This window comes from Delphinus delphis, chromosome 4 (genome assembly GCF_949987515.2).
Source record: "Delphinus delphis chromosome 4, mDelDel1.2, whole genome shotgun sequence".
NCBI lineage: Eukaryota > Metazoa > Chordata > Mammalia > Artiodactyla > Delphinidae > Delphinus > Delphinus delphis.
In genome coordinates this window covers 45729849-45745522 of record NC_082686.1, presented here as the reverse complement: position 1 = coordinate 45745522, position 15674 = coordinate 45729849, and the positions used below count along the sequence as shown (strand labels likewise).

The 15674-nt window shown below is 45.2% G+C and overlaps 1 protein-coding gene across 5 annotated transcripts in view; it reads left to right on the top strand.

Annotated features, from left to right (window-relative positions):
• The first annotated feature begins 2847 nt into the window (after nt 1–2847).
• Nucleotides 2848–15674, top strand: part of RIOX2 (ribosomal oxygenase 2) — a 26924-nt gene continuing 14097 nt past the window's right edge. The window contains exons 1-4 of one of the 5 annotated variants that reach the window (XM_060010510.1): nt 2848–2918; nt 8053–8521; nt 13265–13438; nt 14859–14987. In XM_060010510.1, the coding sequence (XP_059866493.1) occupies nt 8090–8521; nt 13265–13438; nt 14859–14987 (735 nt within the window). In that variant the 5' untranslated portion in view covers nt 2848–2918; nt 8053–8089. Of the gene's footprint in view, nt 2919–3126; nt 3263–8052; nt 8522–13264; nt 13439–14858; nt 14988–15674 lie in introns of those variants that run through there. The other 4 variants (XM_060010512.1, XM_060010511.1, XM_060010513.1 and 1 more) reach the window with 4 other exon arrangements.

Sequence of the window (15674 nt, the reverse complement as noted above, 5' to 3'; positions counted from 1 at the left end):
CCTGTCCATGCCAGTGGACCCCACTGCCTCCTAATGCTTGGCCTTCATCAGCTGCTATGTCACTCTCTTTGGCAGGGTACCTCCCGATGGACCAAGCCCAAGTATTGATACTTTCCACAGCACCCCCTCCACCCAGAGGATACTCAAGGGTCCTTGACAAGACAAAGGGTGTTAGAGCAGTTGCCTCATGCTGCCTTTTGGCCTCAGAGTGCCACCTCCTTCAGGATCCTCCCAGCAAGAAGCAGCCACTTGTCTCTGTCCACAAACCATCCCCCAGCTCCCACAGCCATGTCTCAGGGATCCAAGAACTTTGTAACTACACCGGGCTCTTCTTTGATAGCAGCCCCAGCACAGACCAGCAGGTTCACAGCTCAGCAAGCAGCAGGTCAGGTACTCCTCTGCACATGCCCCCATTCTCTCTGATGGGCTCTGCAGTCCCTGTCACTTGGCTTGGGGGAGGAGGAGAAATGCTACAGCAATCTCCACTAGTCTGATGATCTTCTAGTCCCATATATTCCCTACTGCCACAGATTGCCCTTCAATTTCCAGTCTTCTCTTTACATACTCTGAATGTGGGTGATGGTCATGGAACCTATTTTAGTGAGTCCTGTAGGGCAACGTTGAGCACCTCCTCTTGAGAAGTGCGGAATGTAACTGCAGCATAGTGTGAGGTGAAAAGCTGGGTAGGGGTTACTACTAACACAGTAGTTCCCCACAGAGAAATTATGGAGGGTCTAGAGACATTTTAGGCTGTCACAAATTGGGTGCTGGCACTACTGGCATCTAAAGCGTAGAGGCTGGGGGTGCTGCTACGAAGCATAGGTCAGCCCCATACGAGAAAGAATTATTGGCCCCAAATGTCAGTAATGCCCAGATTAAGAAAGCCTGCTCTAAAGCCAGACTGACCAGATTAAAATCTTGGTTCTACCTCTTATTACTCTGAGAACTTTTTTTTTTTAAAACATCTTTATTGGAGTATAATTGCTTTACAGTGTTGTTAGTTTCTGCTGTATAACAAAGTGAATCAGCTATATGCATACATATATCCCCATATCTCCTCCCTCTTGCATCTCCCTCCCACCCTCCCTATCCCACCCATCTAGGTGGTTGCAAAGCACAGAGCTGATCTCCCTGTGCTATGCAGCTGCTTCCCACTAGCTATCTATTTTACATTTGGTAGTGTATATAAGTCCATGCTACTCTCTCACTTCGTCCCAGCTTACCCTTCCCCCTCCCCATGTCCTCAAGCCCATTCTCTACGTCTGTGTCTTTATTCCTGTCCTGTCCCTAGGTTCATCAGAACCTTTTTTTTTTTAGATTCCATATATATGTGTTAGCGTACAGTATTTGTTTTTCTCTTTCTGACTTAACTTCACTCTGACAGACTCTAGGTCCATCCACCTAACTAAAAATAACTCAAGTTCGTTTCTTTTTATGGCTGAGTAATATTCCATTGTATATATGTGCCACATCTTCTTTATCTATTCATCTGTCGATGGACACTTAGGTTGCTTCCATGTCCTGGCTATTGTAAATAGAGCTGCAATGAATATTGTGGTACATGACTCTTTTTGATTATGGTTTTCTCAGGGTATATGCCCCCTAGTGGGATTGCTGGGTCATATGGTAGTTCTATTTTTAGTTTTTTAAGGAACCTCCATACTGTTCTCCATAGTGGCTGTATCAATTTACATTCCCACCAACAGTGCGAGAGGGTTCCCTTTTCTCCACACCCTCTCCAGCATTTATTGTTTGTAGATTTTTCGATGATGGCCATTCTGACCCGTGTACTCTGTGACCTTTGACTAAGAACTTAGTCTCTTGGTGCCTCATTTTCCTCACATGCAAAATGAGGATAACTGTAGCATCCTTCTCATAGATTTTTGTATGCATTAGTAAGTTTGAGTACAAATTTTAAAAAGTGCCTGGAAAACGGTAGGTGCTCAACAAAAGTATTATGATTGTCTCCTGTTTTGGGGCATTAAGTGAAATTTCAAGTGAAAATCCCATTAGATTTACTCCTATACAAATTATTTCATCACAGTTTATGCATTCATTTTTAGAAATATTCGTTACTGGCTGCGATTATTGTTAGTTTGGACAAGTGTTGGGTAAGGGTAAACTTTGTTCCCATTTGCTCATGTGTCCCTTGATCATCAGAAAGAGCTTCTGGTTTCAATCATATTAACAGAATGAAATAAGGACTTTCTTTGTGACCCCTCTGCCTGTGTACAGAGCTATGAAACGCACATGCCAGAGCAGAGGTGAGCAATTGATCCCCTGACAACTCCTTTCAGCCAGCCTCCCCACCCAAAAGTCCTGATAATGAGTCAAAAGGAGAGAGTGTTAGGCCGAAATTACTCAAATAATTGCTTTTACTCTTTTCTTCTACAGGCACAGTAGCAAGAATTTCCAGCATCCTTTAAAATCAGGATTAATTCTCTCTCCGGGAGCAACACGATAGTAATTATAGTTGACTTAGTACAAAGCAGCACAGTGTAGCAGAGAGCCCCAAAGGACAGCGATGGAGAACCTGGACCGCTAGCTCCCTAAACCTGGGCAGCTCACTTACTCCCTCCGGGCTTCAGTTTCTCCATTCATTAAACGAACAGTGCGGTACTAGAGCACGTCCCCAAATCCTGAGCCTCATCCCGCCCCAATTCAAGAAAAACCCTCATTTATTTCTTTTTGCACCAGAGAAGAAAATGTGCGGGCTTGAACTCCCAACATACCCCTGCATCCCGGAGCTAGAAGCAAGCCCCCTCCCACCCGCTGCGGGCCGGCGGCGGGCGTGGAGAAGGGCGCTCAGCAGGAGGGGCCGCCGGAGCGTGCTCACGTCGCGCCGCTCTGCGCTGCCCCGCCCCCAACCCACGCCGCCGCCCGCTTGGCTCGCGGCCGCGCGCCCCACGCAGAGCCCGGTGAGTGGAGCGGTCTCGGCTCTCCGTCCCCGCCACTGCTATGTGGGGTGGTGCTCAACTTCCGGGCGTCCAGGCGCGAGTGTGGATGGAGCAAGGTCGGGGTGGGGGCGGGGGGGACCGCAGGGCTCGGGCCGAGAGCTTCGGTAAGGCCGGGCCACGGCCAGCGGGCTCTGTTGGTTTCGGGACGGGGGACGCGCGCCGACGCGCTCGACGATCCCGGGCACTGGAATAGTGGACACGCTGGGTGTGGTGCCGCCCAGGATTGCGGATGGCCTGGGCACCAAGAGTAACCACGTGCTCGGCCGGTGGTCTTGAGACGGGACGAGCACACGGAAAGTTTGGAGGTTTGCAGGGAGGGTGATGCAGGCCTTGGCCCCGCTCGGCGGGCTGTATGGGAGCGCCACGTGGGCTGTCCTCCCGGGCGGCCGGGCGGGCCTAGGAGACCGGCTTTACAGCAGCAAAACCTGAAGTGCGGGCGGGAGAGCTGCGTCTTTCTCTCCCCACCGTAACTTTAAAATGACAGCCTACCCTCCCTTTCTTTCATTTGTCACCGAATATTTCTAGAACGGCTGCTCGACTGTTGGGTCGTCCATCAGGTTAATGAGACCAGGTGGTTCACTGTGTTTTCAGGAAGTATTGGCCTGGGAGTCGCAGGCTCTGATTACTCCAATAAATTCGGCGCCGGGCCTTTGATTTCACTGGGCTCATCTTTAAGTGGAAAAGCCTGATTTATCCAGCTTCTAACACCATCGCTTGGATAGTTTTGCCTCTCTGCCCTCATCCTTTGTAACCTCAGGGTTACTAAAATACTTTAATGAGGTTCAATACATTATTTCTAAAATAGAATTAAAAAGATAAGTGCCAATCACAGCTTTAGGTCAACAGGAGAACCACTTTTCCCTCTCTGAACTGGTAAACATCAATGAGGGCCCAAAGGAAATATTTTAAGTCAGCCTAGGCAACCTTGTTACAGGCAATATATCGTTTCTGTCAGTTTGTGTGCGTTTAACTGAGCTGAGTTTGCCTATGATCCTCCTCTATGTTAGTGGATCTAAAATTCTCCTGCTGAGAACTGTTAATTTTCTTTTTTAACTTCTTTTAAACTGTGTTACTGCAGATTTCTGGGCTCAGCTACCAGAAGTGTTGGTCCAGTAGGTTTGATATGGGGCCCATAAATTTGCATACTAACAAGCTTTCCTGGTGATTTGACTACACTTTGTAAAACACAGCTCTGGAGCTTATAAAGACACACGTCCCTCTCCTGGTTGGTAATGACCTCTGATGGCTAAGGTGCCTTTCAGCTCTGACCGTACTGTTGAATACTCAAGCTACAGCTGCCATCAGAAGAATAATCCCCACTGAACAAACCATCTGTTTTCCCCTAACTCTGTTTTGTGTAAGGCTTTTGAGATTTTTTTCCTCTAAAATTGTATACAAAAGATGAAAAGGGGAAAAAAATTCAGCAAATGTTTATTGAGGACCTCCTAGGTGCCCTGGTCTGTGCTAGGCTCTGAAAATGTGCAGATAGTTGCTATGTGTTAAGACTTCTGGTCAGTGAATATTACCATAGAAAAGGAAGTTAGGACACTTAAAAATATAAAGGCTTTGTTTGTATTTGTTGCCTGTAGAATGGGTATCACTATTGATTTTCTTGTGGAGTTTAATCCTTCAAAGTTGTTTAGATTAGTTGCTGGTTTTCATCTGTGGGCAGTTAGTAAAATATGAACCTTGAATCTTTTAATCTTTTTACATTTGAATGCTGTGGTCAACTTAAGTTGGAAACAATTGCTTTTTAAACGCTTGCTTTTTTTCCCCCTGTAGCTTATGAAAATATTTACTCTTAACTTCTGTTTGGGTGGTCTGTGAGATTCAGAGGCAGGCTAGTGTTGGCTGTACTTTTCCAGACAAAGCATTCTCTTGTTTAGTTCCTATATTTCTTAACATTACAAAACACACTTTTTGCTTTTTTCATTTTTAATGTTTCTGAAATTGTGATGCAGCTTACTATTTTGTAAGTTTAATATGGTGGAGTATGTCATCTGTTCTCTCAACCTCCCAAAAGCTGTTAAAAAGAATGGTTGTCTTACAGTATGGGCAATGTGAGAATCAGAGAAATAGTATGTTTGCCTAATAACCACTAATCTACGTTCCAATTAACTGAGCCTCAAATCATTTCAAAATGAACACATAGAAACAATAAATGATGTAACTTTTGGCAGTAAAAGTAGTGAAATTCATAGTCTAACAAAAGCATTCGTTATGCACTGTTGGGATTTATTTTGTTACTGATTGTAGATGGGAAATATGCTTCAAGTGATTTTATTTTTGGCTTAAGTATTTTGCACACATTGTTTCACCACACTTCCTGGTGAATATGCTTATACTGTATTCATATACTGTGCTTAAGGAAAACAAGCCTTTTGTTTGCATCTTCCTGCTGCTCCCATCCCTTAAATAAATTTTAAACTGACCAATTGTAAGGGATAAGAAATGTGTAGCTGAATATGAAATTACTTTTCCATTAATAAACACCTTTAATTATGCAAACCTTCTGAGGCAACCTAACAGTTTTTAACAATTAAATGTGAGCATTGTATCCCGGGTCCCCAACACCATCCCCGGGGTTAGTGATTTGCTAGGACTCACAGCTGATTTATTACAGCAGATGGAGACCAAGTGCTTCATTGCTGCAGCAGCTAGTTGTGACAACATGTGTGAAATGCTGCCAACCAGGGAAGCTCATTAGACACTCAGTGCCCAGGGTTTTTATTGGGGGCTCATCATGTAGGACCTTCTGGCTGGCATGTATCAAAATTCCAGACACCCAGAAGGAATGCGGGTGCTCAGTTTAACCTGCATTGTTTGTCCAAACAGCTTAGACACAGTGAGTCCCTCTTTTCAGTTAATGGTGGTGGGAACACATCTGAAATCTAAGTTCCCAGACCTGACATCCACCACATGCTGACCTTTCAGAGGATAGCAGGTGGCTCTTTTCTGCACAAGCAATGCTGTCTACTGAATCTGTTTTCGTATCTCTTGTATTTCTTCATCACTTCTGGGCTCCAAGTACTAGCAGTACTTTGTCTCACTGAAGCTTTGATTCTTCAGTTGAGAAAGCACGCTGGTCTGTTTAACTTAAAAAGAATAAGAAATATTTTCAGAAAATGTGTCTCATTGATGATATATCCTAAGACATTAAAGTTTTTTTCCCCAAAGTTTAAGAAAAAAGCTTAAGCCCTTACCCCTTCAATGCAAGCTTTTAGTTTCAATTTGTATTAGTTTTATACTATGGTCCTGTGTTTCCTGCCCAAAGCATTGGACCTTTTGAAGGAACTGAGCTATTTGTGGGTACAATATTTAGAAGCTAAAATGAGGCCACTAGAGTGTTTTAAACAGTAGCGCCCCCTTATCCACGGCTGACAACGTCCCAAGACACCCAGTGGATGCCTGAAATCGTGGATGGTACGGAAGTCTGTATATACTGTGCTTTTTCCCTATTCACAGATAGCTATAACCAAGTTTAATTTATAAATTAGGCACAGTAAGAGAATATCCGAATTGCCAGCATCGTTACTCTTGGACTTTGGGGCCATCATTATAAAGTAAAATAAGGGTCACCGGAAGACAAGCTTTCTGATACTAGGACAGTCAGTTTGATCACCAAGACGGCCACTAAGTGACTAATGGTCTGGGTACACTAGACAGAGGGATTAATTCTAAATTTATTTTCTAGGTTTATTCTGAATTTATCAATTATAAATTTGTAAGTTGTTGCAATGTGTAACACATTTTTCGGGTGCCTACTTCCCAGGCCAGACCATTAATTCTACTCAGTCTATAGTGTAGCTGAAATACAGCTTAGTTATAATGACAAAAGAGCAGAAAACAGTGTGCTTGCAATTCTGATAGCCCAACAAAATAGAAAAGCATGACATTTATAAATAAGTTACTGGTCTCTGGGAAAAATTGGTTTTTATAAGCACAGTGGTTCTTAACCTTTTTGGGGGATGGGGACTCTTTCAAAAATCTGGTAAAAGCAATGGACCTACCCCCTTTCCCAGAAAAAAAATTGATTTTAAAATAGCATTTTGTTTCAGGAAATTCATATAATTTAAATTCATACATTCTTGAACTCCAGATGCAGGACACCTGCATTGTAAACGTGACGACAGTTGTGGTTTGAGGCAGTTCTGAGAGACCTTTGGCAATACTCAGGGGAGTCGATTCTCTTGCTACTCAAGTGTGGTCTGTGGCCCAGCAGTAGCGTCACTACCTGTGGACTTGTTAGACATGCAGAATCTCAAGTCCCACCCGAGCCCTAGGCGCCCAGGGGATGTGTGTGCACGTGAAGGCTGGAGGGAGGAGAGCTTTGTTAGAAGTTAATGACGTTGCCATTTTATTATGTCTTATTTTAGTTAAAAAGGTAGAGCTTTTAAAAGCCTTGAGATATAACTATCTTTACCCTTCACTTTCAGCCCCCAATTAGTTTTCTGCTTTATTTTAATTTTTCTGATAAAGTGGCAATTTTTAGGAACAAGCTGAGGTTTGGAAGTGAGGCAATTCAGGTGGTTAAGGACCTGGGAGCAGGCATCTTCTTGCCCCAGCCGTCAGGTGGCGCCTCTGGCCCAGGTGGCCTCCAGGACAGCAGCTGGGGGTAGTGCTTTGGTGAGGAGCACCTGGCCGTGGGCAGCTCTTGAGTCAAGTATTTATAACTCAGAGTGCATCTAATTAGATTTGGGATCTGGTGCTGATTAAAGCCAACTTTAAGATTTCAACTTCGCTGTGTCAATGGCCACAGGCTAAAAACTGTGACTAGGAACTGCTGAGATAGTTGAATCATTTAATTTGGGATAATTATACCTTCCGATAAGTGATGAATTCCACGACTTAGTGCTCGTGTACAAGAAAAACACGCCTTCCTTTCTGTGAATATGTGATCTGCATAGTGTTTGAGGCTGAATCATATCTTGGAAGAAATGGTGTTGGCTTCAGGCTGTCTCTTATTCTGGTAGAAATGGCCTTGGTTTAGGAAGAGTTCGCACAAAGGCCTAATAGTCATGCAAGTTGTGTGTATGAGATCCTCTGACACTGAAACTGGGACGCCTAATCACGAGTGTTTTCTTCTTTTTGGCAGGTTTGCGTTTCCTCACTGCCTTGTCTTGAAGACAGCGATGCCAAAGAAAGTGAAGCCTGCAGGGGATGGGAAGGAAGAGGGGCCTGTTCCCTGTAAGCAGGTGAAGCTGGAGGCAGCTGGTGGGCCTTCCCCTTTGAACCTTGATAGTCCCAGTGGCCTCTTTGAAAGTTTAATCTCGCCCGTCAAGACAGAGACTTTTTTCAAGGAATTCTGGGAGCAGAAGCCCCTTCTTATCCAGAGAGATGACCCTGTGTTGGCCACATATTACCGGTCCCTGTTCAGGCTCTCAGATCTGAAGAGTCTGTGCAGCCGGGGTATGTACTATGGAAGAGACGTAAATGTCTGCCGGTGTGTCAATGGGAAGAAGAAGGTTTTAAATAAAGATGGCAAAGTGCACTTTCTTCAGCTGAGAAAAGATTTTGATCAGAAAAGGGCAACAATTCAGTTTCACCAACCTCAGAGATTTAAGGTAACAGGTTCTCCCCAGTGCAGAATCCTGGTGTGTATTAAAGTGCTACCATTTGGCCACAGATCAGCTCGGGGGTAAATCTGTTTTGATGATGATTAGGCTGCTGCCAGTTTGAGAAGAGGTAGCACCTGTTTGGTCTTCAAATGCATTACAACTTCAGTGACTCTGTGTTCCCTTTTGGCTAAACTGTTAGAATCTGCAACAACTCAGGCTGGACGTGGTGAGGTGCAAAAACTAAATTATACTTAAGGTTTATAAAGTTTGTTAAAGTGACGTTACACCTCCAGGAGCGTTTCCGTGGGCTGGTTTATGTTTTGACACATGGTAGACATTTCTGTTTGGCTTGTCCCTTCACTGTAACTTAAGGCATGATAGTGTCAAGGTGATCATTTTTTCCTTAAAGTTGCCTCCCTCTACTGCCTACATCTACCTAAGTAGAGACTTCTGAGCAGTGACCAGACCACATAGGCACCAGAGGCACGTTTAAGAAAGAGACTTCACCCTTATTAACAGTAGCCCGCCTGGCACTGAGGGGCAGGGTCCTGGAACTGCTGCTGGGGGGGCATTCGCAGGTGGAGGGTAGGTTGGATTTGCAAGTCGGGAAGACTGGCTAACCTTTTATTTATTCTGCGTCAGTGGTTGACATTTGAGAAATAATTTGCCTCCTCTGTGCTCAGTTTCTGTGTTTATAAAATGTAGACTTAGGATGAGCTAATCTGCTCTTAGAGGCATGAGATCTTTATGTGACAGGTGGCCCAGAACAGTTGAGGGCCCATTCTGAGTTTTAGATAAAGTTTATCCCCATTCAGAAATGCCCTTCTGTGACCCATGGCTGAATCAAAATGTCAGCTTAGGAGGAGGAGAGCAGCACGTGAAGTTCCACACTGACCGGGTGGCTTCTGGCTGTGTGGTGGCTCCTAGGACTTTGTCATCAATTACCAGTAATGCTTCTCACGATGGAACTCAAGTTGCCCTATTAGATCCATTAGGCCTCTCTCATCTGTTGAATGCCTTTCCCTTTCTTGTCTGCAGGATCCTGAACCTATTTGTACTCTGGATAAAGTACAAGTACTCTTAGACTTTTCAGTACAAGCACTCATTCCAAAGGAGTGAGGCAATCATGAGCAGTTGAAATGTCCTTCGAATGCCAGCCTTTTGTCCCTAGCACCCAAAAGGAATTTATAAATCACTTGCAGACCAAGTCATGATGTGTATTCAGAAAATATGGACACCGAGGTACTTCCCTCTGAGCTTGCCCTTGACTCTTTACTTAGCTAGAAGCAGCACTTTTTTTTAAAAGAGTGGTTTTTAGACACCTAAGAAGTATGAATAGAAAAGATCACTGATGTTGATTATGTAATTTGTTCACAGACCAGCAGAAAGTTATTGTTTGGCATATGTGTGGTGTCCTCTGTGGCTGTCATTTTTGTGCTGTAGAATCATCTTGGGCTCTTCTCTGCTCGTCTGCTTAAGTGCTGCATGTTCCTCTTCCCCAGTTTCAAGTGGCCAAGACTGTGTTTCCTTTGCCCTGTTGACTCAGCTCTCTAGCCATGTTTATTAAAGCAGGAAGGATGAGCTTTCCCATCTCAACGCAGCCCCCGGGCTAGACTAGGATGCATCCTGTTTTGCTTGTTTTTTCCACCACCAGGACTTGAGAAATCTGTTGGGCCTCAGGAGCTCACCCTCTTACACTAGAAGCCGGGTTCCAAGTATTATATTGTGACCAGATTTAGTGTTGTGTGTGTGTTTACTAATGGATATGTCGGTATCAGGGTAGAGAAAGTATAGAGGCAGTTCCTCATTGGCCAGATTGAGAGAGTATCAGAGTGAACAGTCAGCCCTTTCTTTATCAGGTCACACCGTGTGCACAGTTTATTATTCTAGTTTGTCTGGAAATGAGTAAGGAGGTAACCAGAGAGTGGTGGGTTGTTCCCCATCTGCTTTGGGTAATCCGTGTATCAGGAGTCCAGATGAGTTTACCAGATATTTACATGTGTTCACTTTTGAACCCTCCAACAGACATTTGAAATAATTGGGGCAATCACTGTGGTCTCCATTTTACATGGAAAAAACGAGTTCACAGATGTGACTTTTCCATAGCTACTAAGTAAGGACTTCTGATTCCAAAATTAAAGCATTTTCCTAACCATATATCTAAAGATATTAATTGAAATGTAGTAGGGCTTTGGGCATGTTTGCTTTCACCTTTAGGTGTGAGTGTGGGCTTCCGGTCTTAGCTGTTGTGTTCAGCTGAGCCTGCAGATAGGTCAGTGGAGAGAGGAGGAGCCTCCTCTTTCCCTTTCCCTTTCCCATTGTTCTGGGGTCCTCCTTGGCATCTCCAGACATAGTTGGGAGTCACGAGTCAAAGGAGACAGATTTCAGGAGCCTTGTTTGTGCCAGAGTCAGCACTGGTGAAGCTGTAACAGTTGTACACTTCTTTGCAATGTAAATAGGCTTTGGGATAAATATGCTGTTTCCCACAGTCTTAGGGTGGGAGTCTTCCTTTGCAAATAAAGAAGCTGACTTGTACCTACAACTTGGTCGGTGGTGATTTGACTCCAGATCCCTTTCTAGTGGGCCACACTGGGCAGACTGAGAAGCTAAAGGTTCTATTTCCAGGAGAGATAGAAAAATTGTACAAATGATGGGGTTTTCAGTAACTTTTTTTTTTAAATTAATTTATTTTATTTTATTTTTGGCTGTGTTGGGTCTTTGTTGCTGCGCGCGGGCTTTCTCTAGTTGCGGCGAGCAGGGGCTACTCTTCATTGTGGTGCGCAGGCTTCTCATCGTGGTGGCTTCTCTTATTGTGGAGCATGGGCTGTAGGCGCACGGGCTTCAGTAGTTGTGGCTCGCGGGCTCTAGAGTGCAGGCTCAGTAGTTGTGGCGCACGGGCTTCATTGCTCCGCGGCATGTGGGTCTTCCCGGACCAGGGCTCGAACCCGTGTCCCCTGCATTGGCAGGCAGATTCTTAACCACTGCGCCAACGAGGGAAGCCCTTCAGTAACTTTTCAGAAGAAAAGAGACATGTACTCCTCAATTACAGACCCAGAAGCTTGAGTTGGGGGCCATAAAGTCACCCATATGGTCCTGAGACACCTCTCAGGCCATCAGAGACAGAGAAAGAGCAAGAGAGAAACTGGTTCTAGTTACTGTATAAATGTAATTACAGGGCCAGGTCCTGCTGGCCCCTCCCAGGTATAAATTAGGCAGCTTGGGAGATCTCTTAACTCTCGGGAGCTATTCAGATGCCATAAAATCATCCTTCCTGTGTTGCCTGAGATGTGTAAGTAGAGAAGCTCAGTGGTCTATACTGAAGATGTCTCCCAAAGCTTTTTTCATGCTGACCCAATTCTTTCCCACTTGGCATTTTTAATACTGTAGTTTTTTTTGTTTTTTTTTTGGTGTTTTTCAGTCCAGTGGTAGGATTGACTCCCAAGCTGTGGTCACTGGTTTACTCAGCAGATACTTTCGACGTTTCAGTGTCTCGTGTGTGGCAGGCACTGTACATGCATGTGCTTGAAGGGGCTCTGCAGTGTTCTTTGTAGGTGACTTCTTTAAGGTAGTTCCTTAGAGGGGCAATATAGAGTCATGGTTAAAGGTGTGGGCTCCGGAGCCAGGCTGCATGGATTTGAATCCTGGCTCCATCATTCATTGGCTGTGTGTTCTCGTGCCCGTTTCCTCATTGGCATTTCCTCATTGGTAGGACCCACCATATGAGACGGGGTGGCGGGGAGGGTTGTACAACTGAAGTAGGTAAAAGCACTTGGAAACAGTGCCTGGCACATAGGAAGTGCCGATACCTACGTGGCCTAACTGCTGCCTCTCCTCTCTCACCTGCCTCGGGACAGTCAGGTTTCTACCTTGCAGGGATGTGTGGCTCCTCTCTAGGCCCCTCAGTTCGACTTAGGCCCTGAAGAGCTGATTAGCCACTGGAGAAAGGGAGCATTCCTCGACCCTGTTTGCCCCTTCGCTGTCTTGTACCCCCTTCCTAGGTAGTCATTTCTGCTTCCATTGCTCTGAGTACCCTTTTGTGCAGGCAGTTCCCAGATGTACCCCCTAGCTCTTCGTCTTGCCAGAACTTCAGACTTAGCCAGGCAGCACATGGGGGTCTTAGCAGCTCACACTTAACACTGCTAATGTACGGCTTTTCTTTTCTTCCCCCTGAATGCTTGTTCTTTAGCAGATCTTTCCCATTTCAGTGGAACTGGGAGCTGACTAACTGCCTCAGTCAAAAACCCAAGAATGTTTCTCTGATTTATTCTCCCCGCTCCCATACCCCAGCCATCAGCATGTCCCGTCAGTGCTGCTTTCTGAGCGCATCTCGACTTTTCTACTTCTCTCTCCCTTGCCCACCACCCTGGTCACTCCCAGCCTACGCTGCTGCCTTCGTAGCTTCCCCACGGCTCTCTCTTGCTTTTCTACAATCAATTCCCCACACCGCAGCCCGAGTGAGCTTTTATAAGTGTGCATTGGATCCTGTCCTTGTCCTGCTTAAGATCCTATGACTCCCTGTTGCCTGCCTCTCCAGTCTCGTCTGCTGCTGCCTCTTCTCTGTGCTGTTCTGCACGAGGACGGAAGGGTCCTGAGGACAGAGGTGCTGGCTTGGGCACCGTTGAATTCCAGGTGTCTGGAACATAATAGCTGTGTGATAAAGACTTGCTGAGCGCATAAGAACATATTCCTTGTTTCTAATGTATTTTTCACCTCTTTCCCCTCCATCTTTTTTTTTTTTTTTTTTTAAAGGATGAGCTTTGGAGGATCCAGGAGAAGCTGGAGTGCTACTTTGGCTCGTTGGTTGGCTCGAATGTATACATAACCCCTGCGGGTTCTCAGGGCCTGCCGCCCCATTATGATGACGTAGAGGTGAGGGGGGAGGAAACTGCTCGGCTCCGGGAGGACGAGTTGCTGCCAGCCCGGGTTAGTGGGTTGTCAGGGTTCAGTTCAGCTCTCGGGCCGGGTCTCTGCCAACTCTTCCTGTGCGGGCTCTGCAGAGCTTGACCTCAGTCACCGGGATGTTGGGCCAAAATTAATCCCATCAAACTGGTTTCCTGCTCCTTCAGAAAGGGGAGATTGTTTATTTACTAATATAAAGAGCCACACATTCCTCTGAAATAGGTGTTTTTTGAATTTTCTACAGAAAAGTGTGATTGGCTTTTTCTTTAATATTATAATGTATGATCTTTAATAAGGTGAGGTCTTAAGTAATTCTTACATCTGCTTTCTTTTGTCCTTTTTCTGTAGCTACCAAAAGTATATATTTTTTCCATTTGTGAAGATCTTGGGGCAGCTTGAATGAAGGTCATGGTTTCACTTAAGCGCTGGCGCCTTGACAAGTGTTGATTTCATTCTCATGTGGCTGCCAAAAAGAGTTAACCCTTTGGCTTAGGTATTTCATAGTTTTATTTTTGTACCAAGACAATGTGTGAACACAGAGTTATTAGTAAAAAACCTCTTTTTTCCCCCTCCTTTGAGAGCAATTTGATATCAATACTGTTTCCAAAAAAATTAAAAAAAAATATTTCTAATAGGGCTTCCCTGGTGGCACAGTGGTTAAGAATCCACCTGCCAATGTAGGGGACAAGGGTTTGAGCCCTGGTCTGGGAAGATCCCACATGCCGCGGAGCAGCTAAGCCCGCGAGCCACAACTACTGAGCCCACGTGCCGCAACTACTGAGCCCACGTGCTGCAACTACTGAACCCCACACACCTATTGCCTGTGCTCCGCAACAGGAGAAGCCACCGCAATAAGCCTGCGCACCACAACGAAGAGTGGCCCCAGCTTGCTGCAACTAGAGAAAGCTCGCGTGCAGCAGTGAAGACCCAACGCAGCCAAAAATAAATAAATAAAATAAATAAATTTAAAAATATATATTTCTAACAGAACTTTAAAATATCTTTGGTTGAATGAAGAATAAAAAAACTTGACATTTTCCTATGTGCCAAGGATTGTATTCAGGATTTTAGACACTCAGTAATATCCGAAGCTTGGCTTTTCCATCAGAGATTATGGGCTTTCAGCTGCCTGATGGAAGATTTAAAAGAATGAGATAGTGGGATAGATATTGGAATATAAAGAACTTAGCGAGGCTTTCATGAAAGTGAAAAGAATGACTAGCCCTCCAGTGTCAGACTTCACGATTACCTGTTTTTAAAAGTGAATACCAGTAGTGGCAACTTTAAGTGTATAGTGAAATGTATCTGTGATCTTTTATTTTTATTTTTTTATCTGAAATTTGTGATTCATCTAAGCCCTGAGAGGGCTAACACTCTAGAAGCACTTTGCCTCATGAGTTGTCTGGAGGCTCTCTGACACTCCGGGGTCCTGTGCTTCCTGTAGGTTTTCATCCTGCAGCTGGAGGGAGAGAAACACTGGCGCCTGTACCACCCGACGGTGCCCCTGGCGCGGGAGTACAGCTTGGAGGCTGAGGACAGGATCGGGAGGCCAGCACACGAGTTCACATTGAAGGTACGGGCCTGCTTTCGTGGGTGCCTTTCCTGACACAGGTTTGGTTTGAGGTTTGTGTAATGGTCCGTACCCAAGAGGCTGGGGGCAAGTGGCTCCCATTCCAGCTAGCCAGCACAGGGTGGGGCGGGGGGGCTTCTTAAAGGACATTTGGTAGTTTTTAGCTGCGGAAGTGAGCTGAGGAAATGTTAAGTTCATTTTCCAAATCACCTGTCTCCAACTATAATCCAAGTGCAACAGGAATGAATTATGAATTCAGTAACCACTGACTTCTCTAGAGCAAAAGTGGAAGGCATGGCCAGTGGTCACCACTGGGTCGTAGGCTGCTTGAGCAGAGCATGGCCAGGGACCCAGTAGTTTTTTTTGGTAAAATTCCAGTCTGACCCCTTTTCCTCCTGATTGTGCAGTAGACTCTCTGCGCTCCCTTCCCCCTGCATATAGTACCCAGAAGAATAGTCAGCACGAAAGCCCTTGAGGAGGCTTTCCCCAGGAAGCCAGGTGGCTCGAGCATGTGCTGGTTCGCTGGCATCTTGCTGCTGAGAAAGTGTGTCTTTGAGCAGTTAGCTGGATGGGATCATAGCCAATCCCCAGCAGGTGGGGTTGTTGAGGAAAAAATCTTGGATAAGAATAGCTGCATAATTAAATTTTATACCTTTTCCTACAAAACTTAAAATTTAATTTCCTTCAGTG